Source organism: Gadus morhua, chromosome 11, assembly GCF_902167405.1.
Source record: "Gadus morhua chromosome 11, gadMor3.0, whole genome shotgun sequence".
Taxonomy (NCBI): Eukaryota; Metazoa; Chordata; class Actinopteri; order Gadiformes; family Gadidae; genus Gadus; species Gadus morhua.
Window position 1 is genome coordinate 28,358,230 of NC_044058.1, and position 20,865 is coordinate 28,379,094.

At 49.4% G+C, this 20,865-nt stretch overlaps 1 protein-coding gene across 3 annotated transcripts in view; it reads right to left on the minus strand.

Annotated features, from left to right (window-relative positions):
* The window catches only part of LOC115553764 (serine/threonine-protein phosphatase 2B catalytic subunit gamma isoform), a 34,869-nt gene extending 14,414 nt beyond the window's left edge, over nucleotides 1-20,455 (minus strand). For 2 of the 3 annotated variants that reach the window (XM_030370280.1, XM_030370279.1), the window contains exons 1-7: nucleotides 19,599-20,455; nucleotides 13,170-13,367; nucleotides 10,924-11,048; nucleotides 6,389-6,500; nucleotides 3,573-3,718; nucleotides 2,229-2,368; nucleotides 49-126 (exon numbers count right to left, since the gene is read on the minus strand). In XM_030370280.1, coding sequence (XP_030226140.1) covers nucleotides 49-126; nucleotides 2,229-2,368; nucleotides 3,573-3,718; nucleotides 6,389-6,500; nucleotides 10,924-11,048; nucleotides 13,170-13,367; nucleotides 19,599-19,665 — 866 coding nt within the window. In that variant the 5' untranslated portion in view covers nucleotides 19,666-20,455. The remainder of the gene's footprint in view (nucleotides 1-48; nucleotides 127-2,228; nucleotides 2,369-3,572; nucleotides 3,719-6,388; nucleotides 6,501-10,923; nucleotides 11,049-13,169; nucleotides 13,368-19,598) is intronic. The other variant, XM_030370281.1, reaches the window with a different exon arrangement.
* Nucleotides 20,456-20,865: the final 410 nt, after the last annotated feature.

The following is a 20,865-nucleotide window of genomic DNA, read 5'->3' on the forward strand; positions in this document are numbered from 1 at the left end:
CCTGGAGGAAGCTACGCACAATACCATGTGTGAGGGAGAGAGGCTTACCCGGCGTCTTGTGCTTCATGGGCTCGTATCACCGACAACAAGTTGTTGTTTACCAAGAAGTCACACACTGCCGCATAACTGTGATAGAGGGACAGAGAGTAAGAGGCAGAGAGAGAGAGAGACAGAAACAGAGAGACAGAGAGAGACAGGAAGCAGCAGATGGAGAGAGCCAGAGACGGAAACAGAGAGACAGAGACAGAAAGAGGCAGAATGAGAGAGAGAGAGACAGAAAGAGAGACAGAGACAGAGAAACCCGTTACAGATACAGATCAAAGCCAACCATTGACCTCATAATGTGAACTTCTGGCTGGCCAGCGATGGAAAAAGGTCCTCATCGCCATAGTTTTCTTTAACCCGTAAAACCAAATGCCAACCTCAGAAAGATCTAGTTTCTGGTGTCCCACTGGCTTATCTCTGACTGGTTACAGTGGGCCACATGTTGTCATACCGCATAAGTTTACCATCAATTTAATACATTCATATAGAGCTTTTGTTACAGCGGCAATACGATACAAGAGGAAAAAACAATCAAATATCAATAAGTCACATGAAAACAAAGACACAGAAATGAAGTAGCAGAAAGAGGGCCGGAGAGGGGATGAGTAGCAGACCTTAAATGTACAATCATGGAAATAATGTGACGTGCCCAATGGACACATCATCTTTCCCTCTGGCTGGAGGTTTAACGGGGCTGCTACAGAGAGACTATTACAGAGAGGCTATTGCAGAGACTGCAACAGAGACACTATTAAAGAGTCTAATACAGAGAGGCTGATACAGAGAGACTATTACAGAGGCAGCTAATGAGGCTGCTACAGAGAGACTATTACAGAGGCAGCTAATGAGGCTGCTACCGAGAGACTACTACAGAGGCTGCTACCGAGAGACTACTACAGAGGCTGCTACCGAGGGACTATTACAGAGACTATTACAGAGGCTGCTACAGAGAGACTATTAAAGAGACTATTACAGAGGCTGCTACAGAGAGACTATTACAGAGACTATTACAGAGGCTGCTACAGAGAGACTATTAAAGAGACTATTACAGAGGCTGCTACAGAGAGACTATTATAGAGAGACTATTACAGAGGCTGCTACAGAGAGACTATAACAGAGGCTGCTACAGAGAGACTATTACAGAGAGACTATTACAGAGGGTGCTACAGAGAGACTATTACAGAGAGACTATTACAGAGGCTGCTACAGAGAGACTATAACAGAGACTATAACAGAGGCTGCTACAGAGAGACTATTGAAGAGAGACTATTACAGAGGCTGCTACAGAGAGACTATTACAGAGACTATAACAGAGGCTGCTACAGAGAGACTATTACAGAGACTATAACAGAGGCTGCTACAGAGAGACTATTGAAGAGAGACTATTACAGAGGCTGCTACAGAGAGACTATTACAGAGACTATAACAGAGGCTGCTACAGAGGCTGCTAGGGGGCCGGGCGCTGGGGGGGGAGAAAGGGGTGTGTCTGGGGTAATTGTTCCGTCCTAACCCACACTCCTCCCTGGAGAGAGGGAGAAGGTTGGGAGACGTTAGTGGACCATCTGTGTTTTATTAGATCAACACCAGAGCAAGATGCCCTTTCCTGGGGTTCAGCGTTTCATGGAGACGCTGGGAAGGAGGGGCGTGGTCGTACAACACTGTTGGACAAGAAGTGGACGCACAACGCTGCGTGCCTCCTGCCGTTAGCCTCAAGGAGGAGGAAGGCACCGGAAGTAGAGGAGGAGAGGGGTAGGTAGAAGAAGAAGAAGAAGAAGAAGAAGAAGAAGAAGAAGAAGAAGAAGAAGAAGAAGAAGAAGAAGAAGAAGAAGAAGAAGAAGAAGAAGAAGAAGAAAAAGAAGAAGGAGGAGGAGAAGAAGAAGGAGAAGGAGAAGAAGAAGGAGGAGGAGGAGGAAGGTACCGGAAGTAGAGGAGGAGAGGGGTAGGTACTAGAAGGAGAAGGAGAAGGAGAAGAAGAAGAAGAAGAAGAAGAAGAAGAAGAAGAAGAAGGAGAAGAAGAAGGAGGAGGAAAGGGAAGGGGTAGGTACCTGAAGAGGAGGAAGAGGAGGAGGAGGGGGGAAGGGGTAGGTACCTGAAGAGGAGGAAGAGGAGGAGGAGGAGGGGGGAAGGGGTAGGCACCTGAAGAGGAGGAAGAGGAGGAGGAGGAGGGGGGAAGGGGTAGGCACCTGAAGAAGTAAGAGCAGCCCCTGACAGAGTTGTGGTTGAAGTGCTCCGAGGTCTTCTCGCTGCCGTAGTCCTCCCCGGGGTCGGCCCAGATGAGGTCACACATGGGGCCGAAGGCGGGAGGCTCCTTGAATCGGTCTAACTGTGGAGACACACAGAACTAGGTTCAGGCAGAGCAAGCTTACCGAGTACAGCAGGCACCCTTACTACACAGAGCCGCTCATAGAGTCTTATTAGAGGCAGGAATTCATCTCAACGCTAGGGGTTTGACCGCAATTCATACACCAAAATGTAATCGTTAATGTCCATTTTATTTTAGATTTGATACGTATTAGGCAGGTTTCCAAGGCTTTGTCAAAACCATTTAATAATAGTCCAGAATTACACTTCGCTATAATGGATATTTGATTCAAAAAGCAGTTGTCACAAAATATAAGCCTATATCGTCCACTGGACTAGCTCAGGGTGTAGAGCGGGTTGGCTGGTAACCCCAAGGTTGCTAGATCGATCCCCGGGTCCTCCTAGCGCAAGTTTGTAGGACACCTGAGGCGAGCGGGCCCCGACGAGGCGGCTGTCGCATTACGAGGTAGACACCGCCGTCGGTGTGTGAATGTGTGCATGGATGTCAGGCCATAGTGTGAAGCGCTTTGAGTGCCGTCGCACTCGCACTGACGCAGTTCATTTAGTGAGGTCCCCCCCTTCACTGTAAAGCGCTTTGGGACCTTCAAAAGCGCCACATCAATTCAATGATTATTATTAGGGATGCACCGAAATGAAAATTCTTGGCCGAAACCGAAACCGGATATACTGAAACAGTTGGCCGAAGGCCGAAACCGAATACCGAATGTGTCTTTTAATGTTTTTCATTCATTTTGCTTTAATTTTTCACCATTGCATAAATCAAAAAATTAAATGTCCTTTATACACTTTTTTGTCTTGCTTTTCTATAAAAAAATCAATTACAAATTTGATACAAAATATTTATTTAATACTGAACGTTTTCTAACATTCCAGCAGACATAATAGCAAGAATTTGAGAACAATGTACCTTTAAATAAATGAGTAAAACTTTTATTTATTTTTTATAAATAAATAAAAATGTTCGGCGTATTATGTTCAGCCTTTTTACTCCTTCGGCCGAAACCGAACAATATTTTTTGGGCCATTTTCAGCCGAACATGTTCGGTGGCCTAATATTCGGTGCATCCCTAATTATTATTAGTATTACTACAGAAACCTCAGTCTTTTAGAACTGTGGCTGGACTGCTGCGTTCTTCACAGTCCCACGGCTGCTCAGTGCGGCCCCTCCCAGGTCACGGTGTGCGGGGGGCCCCGGGGCCCCGTACCTTTCTGATGTCGTCCAGGCAGTTGATCTCCGGGGAGAGCCCCCCGTGGACGCAGAGGAACTGCTGGTTGAGGAGCGCTGCGAGTGGGAGGCAGTCGAAGGCCTCCATGCAGGCATCGTACACGCGCTCGGAGTACTTGATTTTACCTGCGACGCACACGCACACACACACACACACACACGGACACACACGCGGACACACACGCGGACACACACAGATTAGGGGGAGGGTAAACAGAGCAGGTGGAGAGGTTACACATGGATTAGGTACTCTACTCATCCCCGGGAGTTGGTTGTAACTCGAGGTTGAATCGAGCCGGAATAGAATCCAAAACATAAATCAATTAAAGCTATGAATGACAGTATTTGAATGGACAGTGTTGTATGTACTAGCACTAACCCGACAGCAAAGCGATCATTCAGCCAACACTTCACAATTCTATGCAACGATCACATGCATGTTGTTGGGTAACATGTCATTAATGAGCGTAATGACCCCCGCCTCACTCTCTCTTTAATAAGCAGGTAGGAGTGACGGCATCTTGCACAGGAAGGCTAACTTGCAGACATTGGGGATCGAACCGAGAACCTTCCAGCCCTGCATCAAACACCCTGACCACTAGAAGGTTTCAGCCTTTTCTCACACCTCACAGGTACGTGGCGTCAGGCCTCGACCTCGTCGGTTTTAAATCAAATCTGTTTTTAAAGGAAATTCTCGTTCCAAGGTCTCTCTCTGAGTGAATGCAATAACAACGTTTAATATCCTGACGTCTCCTCGAGGCTAATGAATCCAATATTGGAAAGTATTTACTGACAGACTGAAGAGAAAACCGTCAGGGAATGCTAATGCAATCCTGCTTTGTTTATTAGGGACCAGAAATGAAATATTTTCATTACATTCAATCAGACAATAACTTTGCCAGTAGAAATTCCTTTAAAAAGAGGAAGAAAGTATTTTTATATATATATATATATTTGAGAAAGACAACAGCCTTGAATTGAACCAAAAAGACAAACTAAGTTCAGCTGGGACTAGAGACAGAAATGAGACCATCACAGGGCCATCTCAGGCGTGATGTTCTTCTCTGTTAAACAAACCCATACACGCTCAATCTTCCCTACTCTCTAACATTAAACCTTTCCATCCATGAGGCTCCTCGTGTTGACTGCGGCCCGACCCGCCGAGTGATTAGCAACACAACTAGTGACAACTCACCACGTGCCACAATCCACTTAGCATAGAGTCACAGCCCGATTAGGGCAGCCGGAAGGAACTCCTTATAAGGAGTGGTGGGCGGGCCCTTCGAACGAAAGGTCAGAACGATGCTGGCGTTTCAAGTTTCCCCCAGGTGTGCCCAACAGCCAACGGGAATGTTAGCAGCGGCTCGGGTAAGGACTACGGACTCCTCAGAAACCAAATACAGATACGGAGAACCCGGGGTTCTTTTAAACATTAGATCGTACGACAGGTGACCTCCAGCCACCTACGTCAGCCAATCAGAAGCAGCCGTTTTAAAAAGGCATTAGGAATCCAGTAGGCGTTGTTATGAATTACATGTCTTCCATTCAATATGCTTCACAAAACCAACTTGTGGGCAGACTGGACGGCACCAACAGTATATATTTGCGCAGTTCAAATTAATAATATTTCCACCGGAATCTGAATGTCTACGTCATCACTGCCACTCAGTAAATAATCGCTGAAGGCAGAGCAGGAAAGACCGTCCTCAATCTAGTCTTTTTCATGCCCCATATGTCAAACGACGGCTCTACTTAATGCAAAGAGCTTTTTATCTACCCCAATTAGTCTAATTACATGCTAATGAAGGCCCTTATTATAACCTAATTAGAGTTAAATACACCCCGAATGGGAACACACACCCCCAAACCCACCAGCCCAAAACCATTGAATTGGCGCATTCAAGTGACGGCAATCTATTCACATCTGTCAGCGTCGTAGCTCCCAAATGTCTTTCAGGATCTCTCAGGTTTGCATACTAATGCACTCACACCTGCACGCAAACAAACATGCATAAATCATCTTTCTCTCTCACACTCTGGCCCTGTGTGTGTGTGTGTGTGTGTGTGTGTGTGTGTGTGTGTGTGTTGTGTGTGGGGACAGAGCACTTTACCGGTAGTGACGACCGTTGCGGTGAGCTCAGCACTCCTAACCTCTTCACTTAGGCTAGCTTTAGCCAGAGAGAGCCAACCAATCACACGCTGGTGCTGCTAAACCACCTCACCTCAAGGCTGTTCTTTAGCTGGCTAGCATGAAACAGCTTTAGGAGTTCAGCTAGCTGACGTGTCCTAGCATTGAACCCACAACTCAGTGTTAAGTATTTGACTAAGGGGCAGGTCAGGGTTCAAAGCCATGATTATTTTGGTCAATATTGAAATCACGACTATTCAAACGATTATTTTTGAGTTTGAAGACATGATAAAGTTATTCAGCATGTCTTCCCCATAAAAAACGTTGCCATTTTGAAATTGCCTTAAAAAGTACACAAAAAGGTCAAAAAGAAAATTGTCCAATCTAAAAATCATATACAGATATGTATCCAGCTGTTCTATAAAACATAAAATAAAAAAAATAAAAAAATTGATTATGTTAATGTTGTGATCGTTTGACGCTAAAATGGAAATCACAATCAAAATTCGATTGATCACCCAGCCCTAGTGAGCCCACTCCAGAGCCTTGACCACGGGACCACAGCCCCCCCCCCCGGCCCGGGAGTAGACCTCCAGCAGCACAGCGGACACAGAGCACCCCCCTCACTGCCCGGGTGCCTTTGAGCAGCGTGTCATCCGGGTACTCACATTCCTGCTTGAAGGTGAAGTACTCTGTGAGGTGGCGGCACTCGTGGTTCCCGCGCAGCAGGAACAGCGTGTTGGGGTGGTTGATCTTCAGGGACCAGAGGTAGAGCACGCACTGGAGGGAGAACATCACCATGTTAACATCACATGTTAACATCACATCAGAGACCAGAGGTAGAGCATACACTGGAGAAGACAAACATCACACGTTAACATCACATCAGATCAACAGAGACCAGCGGTAGAGCACGCACTGGTTAAACTAACGTCACACGTTAACGTCACACGTTAACATCACATGTTAACATCACACGTTAACATCACATCAGATCAACAGAGACCAGCGGTAGAGCACGCACTGGTTAAACTAACGTCACACGTTAACATCACACCTTAACATCACACGTTAACATCAGAGACCAGCGGTAGAGCCGGCACTAGGGAGACAAACGTCAAACATCGTGCTCATCCAATGAAGGGCAACATGTCTTAAAGTAACGACCGGTATAGGGATGTCCACACGAGGCACGATCCAAGTTACTAAGTGTTTTGATACGCATTAACAACTGGTGACTTTAAGCTTTGCGTGACTCTATGTTTTAGATTAAATCATTTATGATGTAAGACACTATGATAAAAGAAAAATCCATCAAATCAATCATAGCTTATCCCTTCTTGGATAAGACACGGTGTACTTTATTCACACTTGATTCGGCTGTACTGTAGTAGTACAAGTTAAAAACGTGAATAAATGTACAGGGAAACCACATCCACGTACTCCATCATAGCGCGATGGAGCCCAGGACAAAGGTCACGACGACCAAGTAGATCTTCACTCCCACCCTCCCAACACATTATAGAGAACGTCAGCGGCCTTTTGTCCAGCCAATATGATAATACCCCCGCCTCACCTCCAATCAGAACCAATACACCGCCAGAGACGCTTTGAAGAGCAAACCGGAGCCCCGCCCAGGACGGCGCCCGTCACGAGCACGGCCGTTTGAAAGCCGGCCAAACATTTACAATCCAAATGAGCTGGGGGGCTTCAGATACTGCAGCTCGACAGCCCCCTCCTCTCCTCCTCCCCCTCCTCCTCCTCCCCCTCCTCCACTCCTCCTCCTCCTCCTCCTCCTCCTCCCCCTCCTCTCCTCTTCCTCCTCATCATCCTCTCCTCCTCTACTCTTCTCCTCCTCCTCCTCCTCCTCATCCTCCTCTACTCTTCTCCTCCCCCTCCTCTACTCTCCAGCCCTCTTCCTCCCCTCCTCCTCTTCCCCTTCCTCTTCCTCTCCTCTCCACCCCTCCATTAACATGCAAGCTCCACAGCCTGCCATTAAGTCTTGACAACGGGATGCCAAGGTAACCGAGGCGGCGGCGGGGGGGGGGGGGGGGAGCAGGTGTGGGCTTGTGTAAGATAACACAGACAAAGAAGAGCGAGAGTGCGCGTGTGTTTATACGTGTCTGTGTGTGTCTATCCACATCAGCGCCGTTAAATGAGAGGAGGCTAGGGTTTGAAGGAGTCTCTCTCTCTCTCTCTCTCTCTCACTCTCACTCCCTCTCTCTCTCCCTCCCTCCCACTCATATTGCCAGTAGCGTGGGCGCTAGACAATAAGCAAATGGCCTTGGAGCTACGTGCGGCAGCAGCAGCAACGCTGGCTGGCTCTGCTCTGAAAGCCACCCATCCCCGACACCGTGTAAAGCCCGGTAACGGGCCCTCAAGCCGGGGCCCGGCGTGAGTGAGACATCCCCGGCAGACATCCCCTCCCACACAGGGAGGGAATGGCTCACATGTTGCATGTGTGTGTATTCTGGAACCCCCTACAAATTCCCGGGCGCCACCAAAAAGGTAATACGCCACATTCAAAAACAAGTGTGAGTCAATCTTTACGTTACCAAGGCAACCACACCTCCGCCGGCATCCATGTTTTCCTACAACGGCCCTTTGTGCGTCCGAGGTCTGAGTCACAGCGGGAAGGGGCTTCCTCTGGAAAATCTTGCTTCTTGTGACCCCCCCCCCCCCCTCTAACCTCTACCCCCTCACACCCACCCCCTCCCTCCGTTCTGCTCTAAACCGCGACCAAAGGAAGGTGCCCTCCTAACACCTGCCCGGGGGGGTGGTCCTGGTCCTGGGTCTGCCGTGCCCCCCCCACCCTGCAGCCGCCAAGCAGCCCCCACCCAACCAGGGCTGGCGTGGGCGGCACGTGTGTGGGTGCTCGGCGACGCAGCCTCGCCCGTGCCCTTTCGCTCTCACCTGCTTTTTATCCCTGACATTTGAGCCACCTCCGCAAAGCCAGCCATGCCCAGCGGACATCACAAGCCCCCCCCCCTCCCCCCCCCCTCCCCCCCACTCACGGCCCCGCCAGGCGTGCGGAGCGATGCGCAGCGACACGAGCGCTGTGTAGCCTGGCATCACCCACCGTGCACTCTGCCTGCACCGCTAGGAGACACACTAACCCAAACACCACGCCATCAGGCTCTGGCTGTTCCAGCGATTACCCTCGTCAACGCCCAGGGCGGGCTGATCCCTATTCAGGAGACGAAATGAAGGAAGAGTCGTCGTAACATTGTGTATCGGTCGGAGTACCGCTTATTTTCCGTCCCATAATGTGTATTAATGCAGAATATTCATCATACTGCTTCTTTTCTGTCACATGAATTTAATTAGTGCAGATTATTCACAATACCGCTTATTTTCTGTCAGATGATGTGTATTAATGTAGATTATTCATAATACTGAATGCTTCTTTTCTATCACATAATTTGTATTAATGCAGAATATTCAGAATACTGCTTATTTTCCGTCACACGATGTTTATGAACGCATCATATTCATAATGCTGCTCCTTTTCTGTCACATGATGTATATTAATGTAGATTATTCATAATACTGAATGCTTCTTTTCAATCACATGATTTGCATTAATGCATCATATACATAATGCTGCTTCTTTTCTGTCACATGATGGGTATTAATGCAGAATATTCATAACACTGCTTCTTTTCTATAAAATATTGTATATTAATGCATCTGTTGCATCATATTCAGAATAATGTCTCTCCAAGGAGCGAACACCCGTTAGTTCAGCCAGTGGCTGCACACTGCGATCTCTCTCCGTGTTTGACAGCTTCTCATCGAGCTGCAGCTGTCCTAGCAGACCTACGTGTGTATCACTAACGCTGCGCTGTCTCCACCTCAGAACGCCCGTCGTCTGCTGAGGTAATGGGGTCTGAACACCCAACACATGATTCTGATCAGAACGGCTTAGAGCATCAAAGAGCAGCACTGAGCTCAGCACTTTAGTTTGGAGAGCTAGGCGATGGGGTGACGCAATGTTTCCTTAATACTGCTTGGTTTGGGACCAGGAGGAGATGCTAGTTTGAAGTTTCTCAAGATTTATTGCTGCATTTTTTATGATTTATTATAGAGAGAGATAGAGAGGAAGGTATGAGAGATAGTGGGAGGACATGAACGGCAGGATTCGAACCAGGGTCGCTGCATTCAGGACTGTGTCTATATAGAACGCGCTCTAACCCGGTTCAGAAAGTGTGTTGGGGGGGGGGGAAGAACCCAATTACCCCTGTGTACCAGAAACTCTCGGAGCTGGGCTACATTCTGTGAATGTGGAATGCCTTCCGCTTAGCCCTAGTTTATGAAAACTTTCCCTTCTGAAGTCCTCACCGCTGCCATTGATGAGATAATAACGCCATGACCCAGATTGACACGCGCGCCTGAGGCCGGGGCCGAGACAGACGGGGACGGAGCATCAGGATGGCAGCCGATATCGTCCTTTGTCCGAACGCTGCAGAACAAGTGAGCGAACATCCCCCTCTGAGTCGGCTCCATTTATGCCCCATCAGTCAATCACGCTGGACAGGTCTAATACCAAGGACAAAACGGCCGCGTTTAAGAAGCTGCTCGTACACAGGGGCACCGGGAAACGTCCTGCGTTAGGGGCGGCATGTGGCTCAGGACACAGAGCGACAGGAAGGATGCTAGTTCGAGTGCGGAGGGATCCCTGAGAAAGACACCTCACCCCGACTGCTCCCGACGAGCTGGCTGTCGCCTTGCGTGGTTGACACCGCCGTCGGTGTGTGAATGTGTTCAAGAACGGGTGAATATATTAGTGGCCCCTCTGCTCTGCCACATAGCTCGCCGTCTCTAGGCAGTGAGACCCACAAGGTTACCTCACGACTTTAGAATAAATGGTAAACGGACTGCATTTATACAGCTCTTTTCTAACAAGTGGTGACTGAAAGCACTTTTTTAAATATTGCCTAACATTCACCCGTTCTTGTACACATTTGCACGCCGAGGGCTGTGTCAGCCTTGCAAGGCGACAGCCAGCTCGTCAGGAGCAGTCAGGGTGAGGTGTCTTGCTCAGGGACACCTCGACACCCAGCTAGGAGGAGCCGGGGATCGAACTAGCAACCTCCCGGTTACCAGCTGGTCATAACACCCTGGGGCTGCCGGGCTGGCCGTCCGCCCCACCCGGAGCCCTCCGGCGGCAGCTGTTGGCGTAGCGGCGGCGGAGAGTCCTTACCTCAATACTGAAGTATCCCCGGTCCACGTAGTCTCCGAGGAAGAGGTAGCGCGTGGTGCTGGGGGACCCGCCCACTTCAAAGAGCTTCATAAGGTCAAAGAACTGGCCGTGGACGTCACCGCATACTGCAAAGACAAGTCCAATGCACCGCGGTTAAAATAAACCTCCCCATCCCTATTGAAACCGATATGCAAACATCAGAGCCTTGCTGTGTACAGTTATATAAAGGACTAAATATAGGCTTCGCTGACATATGGCGAAATGTTAATGAAACTCTTCAAGACAAAAAGGTACTCAATTCTATTCATACACATATACCACACAGGCCTTTACGGCTCAAAATGACAGCATCACATTTCATATAGCACTTAAACTACTCTGGACAAGGAAGTGTTTTTTCTGGAGAGGGAAGCCATTACAATCTCCCCAAAAGTGACATGTCGTTTTCTTGCAGCGTCTTCCTGGTTTGAATCCAAGCTATGGCTACAACGTGTCCCGTGACCAGGGAGCAGAGATCTCTCCCTAGGGGAGAACCTCCTGGACTAGGGCTGGGTATCGTGGCAAATTTCCTAAATCGATTTGATTTCGATTCATACGGTTCTGAATCGATTAATCACGATTTGTTTCGATTCAATCTTCTCTTAAATAATGAAAATGGCTAAACTGCGGTACAAAATACAATCTTAAACCATAGGTTTTAAGTGCAAACTTGGCAATTGGACAGTTTAAATTTGAGCTGTAAACAAAACTGTCTCAAGTCATAAAAGGGCAATTTTTGGAGTTAGAAAGGAATTGCAAGTGAAAGTGTACTTGAACTACAACATTCCATCACTGCAAATTGCATTAAGGCATTGTTTATTGAAGTGCAGAAATAATAGCAATGGTAACAAAACAAAACAAAAATTAAAAAAATGCAGATCTCATGCCCTATGAATCCATATTGCAAAATGGAAATGAAATCGATCCAAAATCGATTAAATCGATTTTTTTACCCAGCCCTATCCCGGACACTTCCAAGGGGGCTCAAGTGGGACTTCATAGGGCCCCGGGGTGGGCCAGGGGTCCCCGACCGGGGCTGTCTGCCTGTGTACCCTGTGAGTCGCTAGGGGACGGTGTATGGCTTTATGGGTGGTGTCGCCTCAGAGCCCAGCGAGTCCTGCCTTCCTTACGTCTCCTGTGGGATCAGCGCGGGGGGATCTAGACCATCTGGTGAAGTATCGTTCTGCTGGAGAGGAGCAGGAGTTCTCTCCTCTCTTCCCGCGCAGCGTGGCGGAGCCACATCTGCTGTTAGTCCACGTGTACATCACGGATGTTGCTTCTATGATCTAAATAAATGTGCTTATATACAATATTTACTTTGTATCTTACAGGTAGACTGGATGATTGGAATAAACCCCCACAGCCTTCGGCTGGGAATAGAATACTCTAGCCTCTGATCAAATCCATTCCCATATTTAATTTGTATTCAACCTTTATTTAAAAAGGCAATCTCAAAGTTTCAAGTGTGCTTCTCTTTGGCAATAAGCAGTTATTTTCCCCAGAAATCGGAACATTGTCGCAGATGACAGCCAATCATTCATTACACTGAAAATAGATGGGTGTTCATCAGTGGGCAATAGGCTCATTCCCCATCGAGTTACCTCATTCTAGATAGACCGTGAATAAACACACATTTATTCAATCAAAAACCTTTGAGATGTCTACTTTAATCAGGGAAAGGCCTTTCTGAAGGCTGCCTGGGCCAAGATAGGCAGCAGCAGCCAGCACCGCCCAGGTTTTTAGAGGGACTACAATCCAGTCTGCTGCATCTAATACAACAGGGACCAACGCGTAAACCTCTAGTCTCACTGCTGTTTATGAAGGGAAATGTATTTTCTTCATAACAGGGGACATGCCTAGAGTGGACCACAGGCAGAACCTCAAGCCCACTTCCCCTCTGTCGTCCCCAGCGCTCCAGTGTTTTTATGACTTGATTCAGACCGGATGTCAAATATGAAGACGTTGCACTGATTTGTTGAAAAAAATCTCAGGTGCATTGGTGTTTATAGGTTGACTTCTCCCATTGTGTCCTACATCCTAATGAAACAACTTTCAGAAATGTTTGTCACCTTTGTTTACGTGCACGTTTAAAAAAAACTCGGGACCCCGTCTATAACACTGGAGGTCCCAAGACACCCCAGAAGGCCCCGGGGGGCCCCTGGAGCCTGGGGGTCCCAGTACGCCCCTAAAGTCCCGTTGAAGTGTACCTGTTATCGGTGCGTCCACCTCCAGCATGCACTTCTCCTGCCGCAGGATGTTGGCCCCGTCGTTGATGATCCGGAGGGCGGCGTCCTCCTCCACTCGCCCCTCCTTCACCAGGTGGTTCCGCAGGATCTCCGGGTTGGGCTTCCCATCCTCAAACAGCTCCTTGATGGTCAGCTTCTGCTGCGGCGGGTAGGGGACGGCTATAGGGGGGGGGGAAGGAGAGAGAGAGAGAGAGAGAGAGAGAGAGAGAGAGAGAGAGAGAGAGAGAGAGAGAGAGAGAGAGAGAGAGAGAGAGAGAGAGAGAGAGAGAGAGAGAGAGAGAGAGAGAGAGAGAGAGAGAGAGAGAGAGAGAGAGAGAGAGAGAGAGAGAGAGATCAACGTAGCCCATTAGAATAACTACATTACTGTTCATCATTTGGATCCTGTCCCGTCCACGTTTCCTGGCCTGCTGAGCGGTAGGCGTGATTGTATGGCGGTCTGCCAGCAGCGCGCTTCACGTGCAACGGGATGAACCCCGGAATGCAGTTACATGAACGGGAGATCACGTGCACATGCTTATAATCAAACAGCTAGTTATGGTTTGGTGAGAGTTCATTTTCCCGTCCATTATTGGTTCTCGTGGGACTTTGCCTAACCCATTCTCTGGAGGGCCGCGTCAAAACTTCTATGATGTTCGCTTTCTACAGAATGGCAATACTATCGCAGAAGTGCAACAGCTGAATCTCACTGGATGCATCCGTGCACACCAGACACATCAAACATCACTATAACACACACCTCCCTGCACTACACCTCACTCCTCTAATGGCATGCCCAACACACAACTCACTCCTCTCACTGCATGCCCAACACACACCTCACTCCTCACACTGTTTACACTACACCTCACCCCTCTAACGGCATGCCCAACACACCCCTCACTCTTCAAACGGTAGCCCAACAGACTTCAGTACCCGAATTGCACTCCTACAAGCCACAACACATACAACTCCCTCCTCAAACTCACGCCTCTAACCACACTCCCATTATACACTTCACTCCTCAAATGCACCCCACACACGGTAATAGTAGAGGTGTCTTCAGCTCAGCTCTGATGGCATTACGGACGGACAGACATGGTCAACTCAGCCTGCATGCTCACAAACCAAACCAATATCATTTTATTTTTGCACAACGGTAATACAGTACTACCTACTTTCCACTACGTACATAAAAATGATTGGTGTTTCATCAATTCCTAACAAATTGATGACCTTTGTCAATCCATCTTAAAAACTGTGAAATTGAAATTGATGAAAGTGATTTGCCAGCTGATCAAATTTACTAGCCTCAAATGAGCCCACACACAGCGTGGCATTAAAGGACGGAGATTAACCGAGCAGAAATCAAATGAAGGATGAAACAGCCACTCTTCTTATAGTAAACCAATTTAGTTTTCTTTTTAGTTTCCTGAAGGGAATGGTGGAAAATCCACGTACTGCCTAAAAAAAACCAAATAATTAATTAGAGGTAAAGAGATAAAAAGATGACAGACCAGACTGATGATAACACGTAGACAAGATCAAGAACACTACCAAGAAAACTAAGTTTAACTACCAGAACTTGACCTTAAATGAGTCAGTGAGCCTCTAGCGATGAACTCCAGTCCAACCTTGGAGTTCATCGGGCACATTTGAAAGTATGTAAGCATTCGACTCTCTGGACAAGCGTTCATCGAAGGCCTCCACACTCTGTGGTGCGTTGCTGAGGACCAGGGAGGGGTCGGGTGGAGGGGGAGGTTGTTTGGATAGAGGAGTTCCTCAGAAAGCTGCAAGCAACAACAAGGGAGGCCAGGCTGGCGGCCCCGTTTAGGACAGGCCTGTTTCGCACGGGGACGCCACGGCTGGTTTAAATAAACACACCCAAGTCTGGTCGCCCGGCGTGAACCCGGTGGGATTGTGCCGAGACACAAAGAACCGGTTCCACAGCTGCGTGTGTGTCCCAAATCGAACAGCACTCAAGTGCGGCGACGCCGTCTCCATTTCAGAAGCTCCATCACTATGGATTCAAACACACGCGCACCCCCTGAAGGACCTGGTTTCACCAATGTTGGAATAAATTAAAGCAAGTATAAACAATTATCATCCGTCGGTTTAAAAATAGACGGCGGTGTCGAGTGTCGACCCATCTGAGAGGCGCCCAGACGGGACGACAGAGATCAGCCATCGCAGGAGGGGGGCCCTGACACGAACCGCGAGCAAGGAGGACGACGAGAGGCAGCGTCTGTGATGCCCTGCAGGAAGTGTTACTACGCAGTGCAGAACACATCTGCATCGATACCTCTCACAGATCACCGAGGAGGGGGACCAGGTCCTTCTCTTAAAGGACACAGGCTTTCTTCGACGGCTCAGTCAGAAACAGGCACGATGCGTCGCGAGCTCCTCCTCGCAACCGATTAGCAGACACCACATTAACGCATCGCAGTGACGGGAGATGTGTGTTTATTAGGCCACGGCGCTGCATGCATCAAACGCTGCGCGGTGGTAAAAATACAGCTCTCCCACTCAGACACGGTTGCATCGTAAACCAGCACAGAGCCGCCCCTAGAGAACGCCAGTCCCCGTTCTCGTTTGAAGCCACTCGCGTGACTGACATCTACTCGCGGGGCTTTCGATTGCTAGCAAATCTAGGCTAACCTGTGCCCTGAAAATGCCATTTAAAAAGGCTGCATCTCAAGCAGAGATCAGGGCCACTTGTCTGATAAGCAACACTTCAAGAGCCGAACAAGAGCAGAGGAGGAGAGTCGCGCTCCCGGGGAAGCTGTGCAACCCACACAGGCCAAATGAGGAGCGTACAGTGTGTGAGAACCAGGCGCTAATGAGCTTTAGTGTAGGTGTGTTGCCAATCAGCAACAAGATGACTGATTGCAGAGTAGCCATACACGCTTCCAGGGCTTTGTCTCAGCCGTCAGAGCGGTAGCCGGCGAGCGTGTGGAGCAGAGATAAAAAGGCGCAGCACCTCTGCGTTCGGTTTACGCAGCATTGTGTGGAGGGTCCATTCGCTCGCGGAAGGCTTGGAAGGCGCGGCTGGAGAGTAAACAAACTATTTTGCTGTTGAGCCATTCAGCAGACGCTGCCATCTAAATCGACTTATCCAGAGAAATCAGACGCACGGCATTAGGGAGCAGCTCTGTCTACGGGCGTCTGGTCTGACTGTGGACAGCGGCTGTCGCCCCAGTGTCTACGCCATCACAACTAACCAGAACTCAGGGGCAGAGATGAGCATTTCTGAACAAATGATGTCAGCAAAAGCCACAATAGGTTCTGGGGCCCCCGTTTTTGTTGTTTGGCCCCCTTGACCCCTTCTCGATTGCAAGGCTACATAGAATGATTTTGTAAAAGTTCGAATAAATATTGATAAGCGCAGAACGCTTCTATTGGCCAAGACGATATAGAATAATAAATCATCCTTCCTGGCTCACCCTCTGTGACGGTTTCATTGTTGAAGGTGGTGATCGAAGTCATGCAGGTCTTCAATCTAGCGGCATAAAAAAGTAATAAATAGGATTGATTTCAACGACTGGCAGCCAATATCAAAAGGCCTTTCATACTCGCACTGAAACAGTCTCTCGCAAAGTGCAGATGGGGGGTGAAACCTTTATCCTTCAGACATATTTATCTGAACCCAATATTCCTGACTTCATATGAGTGTGTTCTGTCAAGACGGCAGCATTGCACACACACACACCACTCTGGTTCGAATCACACGGTGCTTGAAGGACGGACCTAGATTTGATACCCCTCAGCTCTGTTCAAATCAAAAACCGGCCATGAGCAGTGAGCAGTGAGCGCACACACACACACACACACACACACACACACACACACACACACACACACACACACACACACACACACACACACACACACACACACACACACACACACACACACACACACACACACACACAGCGTAGGAGTGCGTTTGGTGGCGATGCTGGTGGGTTCGTTACAACACAACCTGCAGCTGGTTGGATTGTCACGGGGATGGAGAGGGGAGCCCGGCTCCGAGCCGGCCACTTTATGATCAGAACAAGCTGTCATGCTTGCAGGAGGGGGGTATAAATAAACGGTAAGTGCTCCCAGACCTATGAGACGCGGTCTCCAAGCTGACTGTAAGCTGAGGTACTGGCCTTAAGAACAGATTAGACAAAGCCTCTGTTAGCTTCAGCTTTCATCTTCACACACTATTTATGTAAAAACCTAGCCTGGCCTTAGGTCTGCCATGGCCTGCCGCTGATGGAGGAGAGATGGGGAGAACCTGGGAGAAGACATCCTCTCATGGCTTCAGCGTCCGTGGATACCGCTTCGCAGAAGCCCGACTCGTCGTGCTTACAGTCCGACCCCATATTGGTAGAACATAAAAACAAGCTAACAAATTACACCTGAATTTACCTGCCGATAATGCCCAAGGGAGTGCTATGGGCTTACACACCCACACACACGCACAGGCACAGGCTAACCACTCCATCCACTCAGGGGAATGGACCTGATTTAGAGTTGTGTTAAAAGACAGCATAAAACACAACATGCGACAGTTGCCTGGCACGGTCTCTCTGCACACCTACAGACATCGAGACTCCGTCAGCGATGGCTGCGGTGGAGGTGACACTGGTTATGTAAAACCACTCTGATGAAACTGTCTCTGCTCTCCTTTGCCAGCCAATCATAATGGAGTCGGCACGTGGGTTGTTATAACCGCTTTAATAAGATACTGGGGGGGGGGGGGGGGCCGTGATATCCCCTCACCAACAACATGGGCCTGGCGCCACAACAAACACGACGAAAGAAACAAAAGCGCGTCCACGCTCCGGCGCTCTGTGGCGGGCGGATGCTAATGTTTCAGATAATGATATGAGCGAGCGTCTAGAATCCATTTCCTATTGTGTCCAAACCCACACAATGGAGGGGATTGAATTACAAAGATGGGGCTGGTTGGCGCTGAATGAAGCGGGCTGACGCCAGATCAACCACGAGGTCCACTTCACAGTGTCCTCATTATCACCGGGTGATGCTGGCGACCCTGCCCCTCCCCCCCCCCCCCCGGCCTAATGGGGCAGGCCGGCCCTGATTGGTCGTCTCCGTTTCGTGCGGGGCTGCAGTAGACGTTCCCCACCGGGTTCAGTCTGTTTATTTCTGGGGCTCCGTCGGGCCAGGACGTGTGTATGTACACACACACACGGAGGCGTTCAAGTTCAATTCACATCAACCGGCGACGTACACCGCGGGCGCAAGCATGACAGGCTGGGTATGAACCGATGATGGCATCCTAAAAAACACTCACCGCCTGGGGATTTGATCTGGCTGTCGCTCTGCTATTTGTTGATTTAGTTCATTTTGAGAAAGCATTAGGGACAGCATCGGAGCTGGCCTGCTTAACTACCCACCCAGTGATACTGGCATATCTACTCCTGCATCCCAGTGACTGCCACCCACCTCCTCTTAACCGCCACCAACACCACCTCGCTCTCAACTCCTCGTGTGTGACGTCACCGGGTTGATTCTTTCCACAATTAACTCACACCAAGCTCCCTACTGGCCCACACTTTAGCATTCCTATCCCCTGGCATTGGTCTCCCTCTCTTTAGTCCTTTCTTTCTCCACCCTCCCTCTGGCTCGGACTGGCCCGGCGCGCTCGCAGTAATACCCTGCCCTTCCAGAGAGACGGGGCTCCGGGCGGGGGTTGGCCCGAGGTGACGCCGCTCCCCGGGGGTTCTTGGCTCGGCCGGGGGCGGCCCGCCCTGACAACACGTCCCGCTGGGCCATAACAAACCCCCGTGTGTGCGGGAATCTACCCTGCCCGGCTAATTACTACAACCGCTGCTTGCCTATCGGCAGCGTTGTTGGGGGACACAGAGAAGATCCGCACACATTTGGCTTTGGCCAAATGTTGAAACTGCTTATTATTATTATTATTATTATTATTATTATTATTAACCGGAAAGGGATTTAAGGAAAAGGTCTTTCAACTTGACTACGATCCCGAATATCGGGAACAAAGCGAGACATTTGGAATACCTAGAATCCATTATGCAACACATTAGTGTTTTGTATTTTCACCTTACAGATGTTGAAACTGCCGCACATGTAACTGGATGGGCTTCAGGACTCAATGCACAGTATTCAATAATCAATAATCTGTATTAACTGGACGCCCCCAGATTGAGGAACACCCATAACACCCTCATCATCTCCCTTCAGGATTTGACCACGCAATTAAAACGCACGTCAAAGACGCCCAATTCAAACACAGAACACATTGTTCGAAACCCATGTCTAAAAAGGACGGGCATCAAACGCATGAGCCACAGGTGGTCTCCACAAAACTCGTAATTCATGTGCATGAACACCCCCTCGGACGATGGCTGCACGCCACCCCTCCCCTGCACCCACCTTTGACGAGCCGCTCCGTGGTGGACTGCTTCTCAGGTTTATCCTTGTCCTTATCTTTCCCCGACATGACGCCTCGCTGCGGGCAATGGTTCCTAGTCCAGAAGGTGGGGGTCTCTAGTTTCAAGACGGATCCAGAACGTGGGGATCTTGTCTCAAAACGGATCCAGGACGTGGGGTTCTAGTCTCAAGACGGATCCAGAACGTGGGGTTCTAGTCTCAAGACAGATCCAGAACGTGGGGGGCGGGGGTCTAGTCTGCGGGGAGACGGGACCGGGGGAAGGGGGGCTCCGTTCTGACGGCGGGCCGACGGGGGGGTGTTGGTGAGGAGACTGATCCCTGAGGAGGTCTCGGAGGTCTCTGGGATCTCGGAGGTCTCTGGGGAGACTACAGCTCCGACAATTCGCCCTCCCGACCCTCAGCAGCAGCCTGACAGACGGGTGCTATGCTACGGAGACACTGACAGCCCGTTAGCTTCTCGGCCCACGACAACGTGACACCAGAAACCAAGGCATACAAATCAAATAAAAGGAGACGAATACAAAAAGGTCCAAAGTGTAGCTCGTCGCCCCGGGGTATTACAGCCCGTTAGCCGCCGCTAATCGGATTTCTCCGTTTCAGCTAGTTAGCCCGGTGGCTATGTTAGCCTAGCATGCTAACACCACAGACCAGTGGTTAAAAACAGAGAGCTGTGATGAACTACGACCGCCTCACTGCCGCCCTTCCTCCTCATGTGAGCCCGACGATGGAGGGCTGGCGTGGTGACGATGATGATCAGGATGATGCTGCCGCTGGTCTTCCTCCTCGCCGCGAGCCCCCGGGATTAACGGGCTAATCTAACCGCGCACGCGCAGCCGGGGTTTCCTACAACATGGAGGCAGTGTTGCCAGATTGGGCAACCAGTTGCCAGATCGTGCGGGAAATCTGTCCCTATCTGGCAACACTGCATGGAGGCTCCGCTGTGTCGTAGCCATGGAAACGTGACACCGATTTGGGGGTGGGGGGGGGGGCGTAATGTGTTTACCGGATCGATGATTGCTAATACAGACTGGTTATTAGTTATGGTTGATTATGGGGGAACATAATACACACACACGTGAAATATGTCAGCGTTATTTTGACAGGTTTTTAACAGGTTGCAGTAACTCTAGGTGGACGCTAGGTGGAGCTGGTTCCATCTCTAACCACTGCTTCACCAGGCAGACGATTAACCTTAACTTTTAAGCGATCTACAAATTAAGCGATTTGTGGCTTTTGTGAGATAATGGGT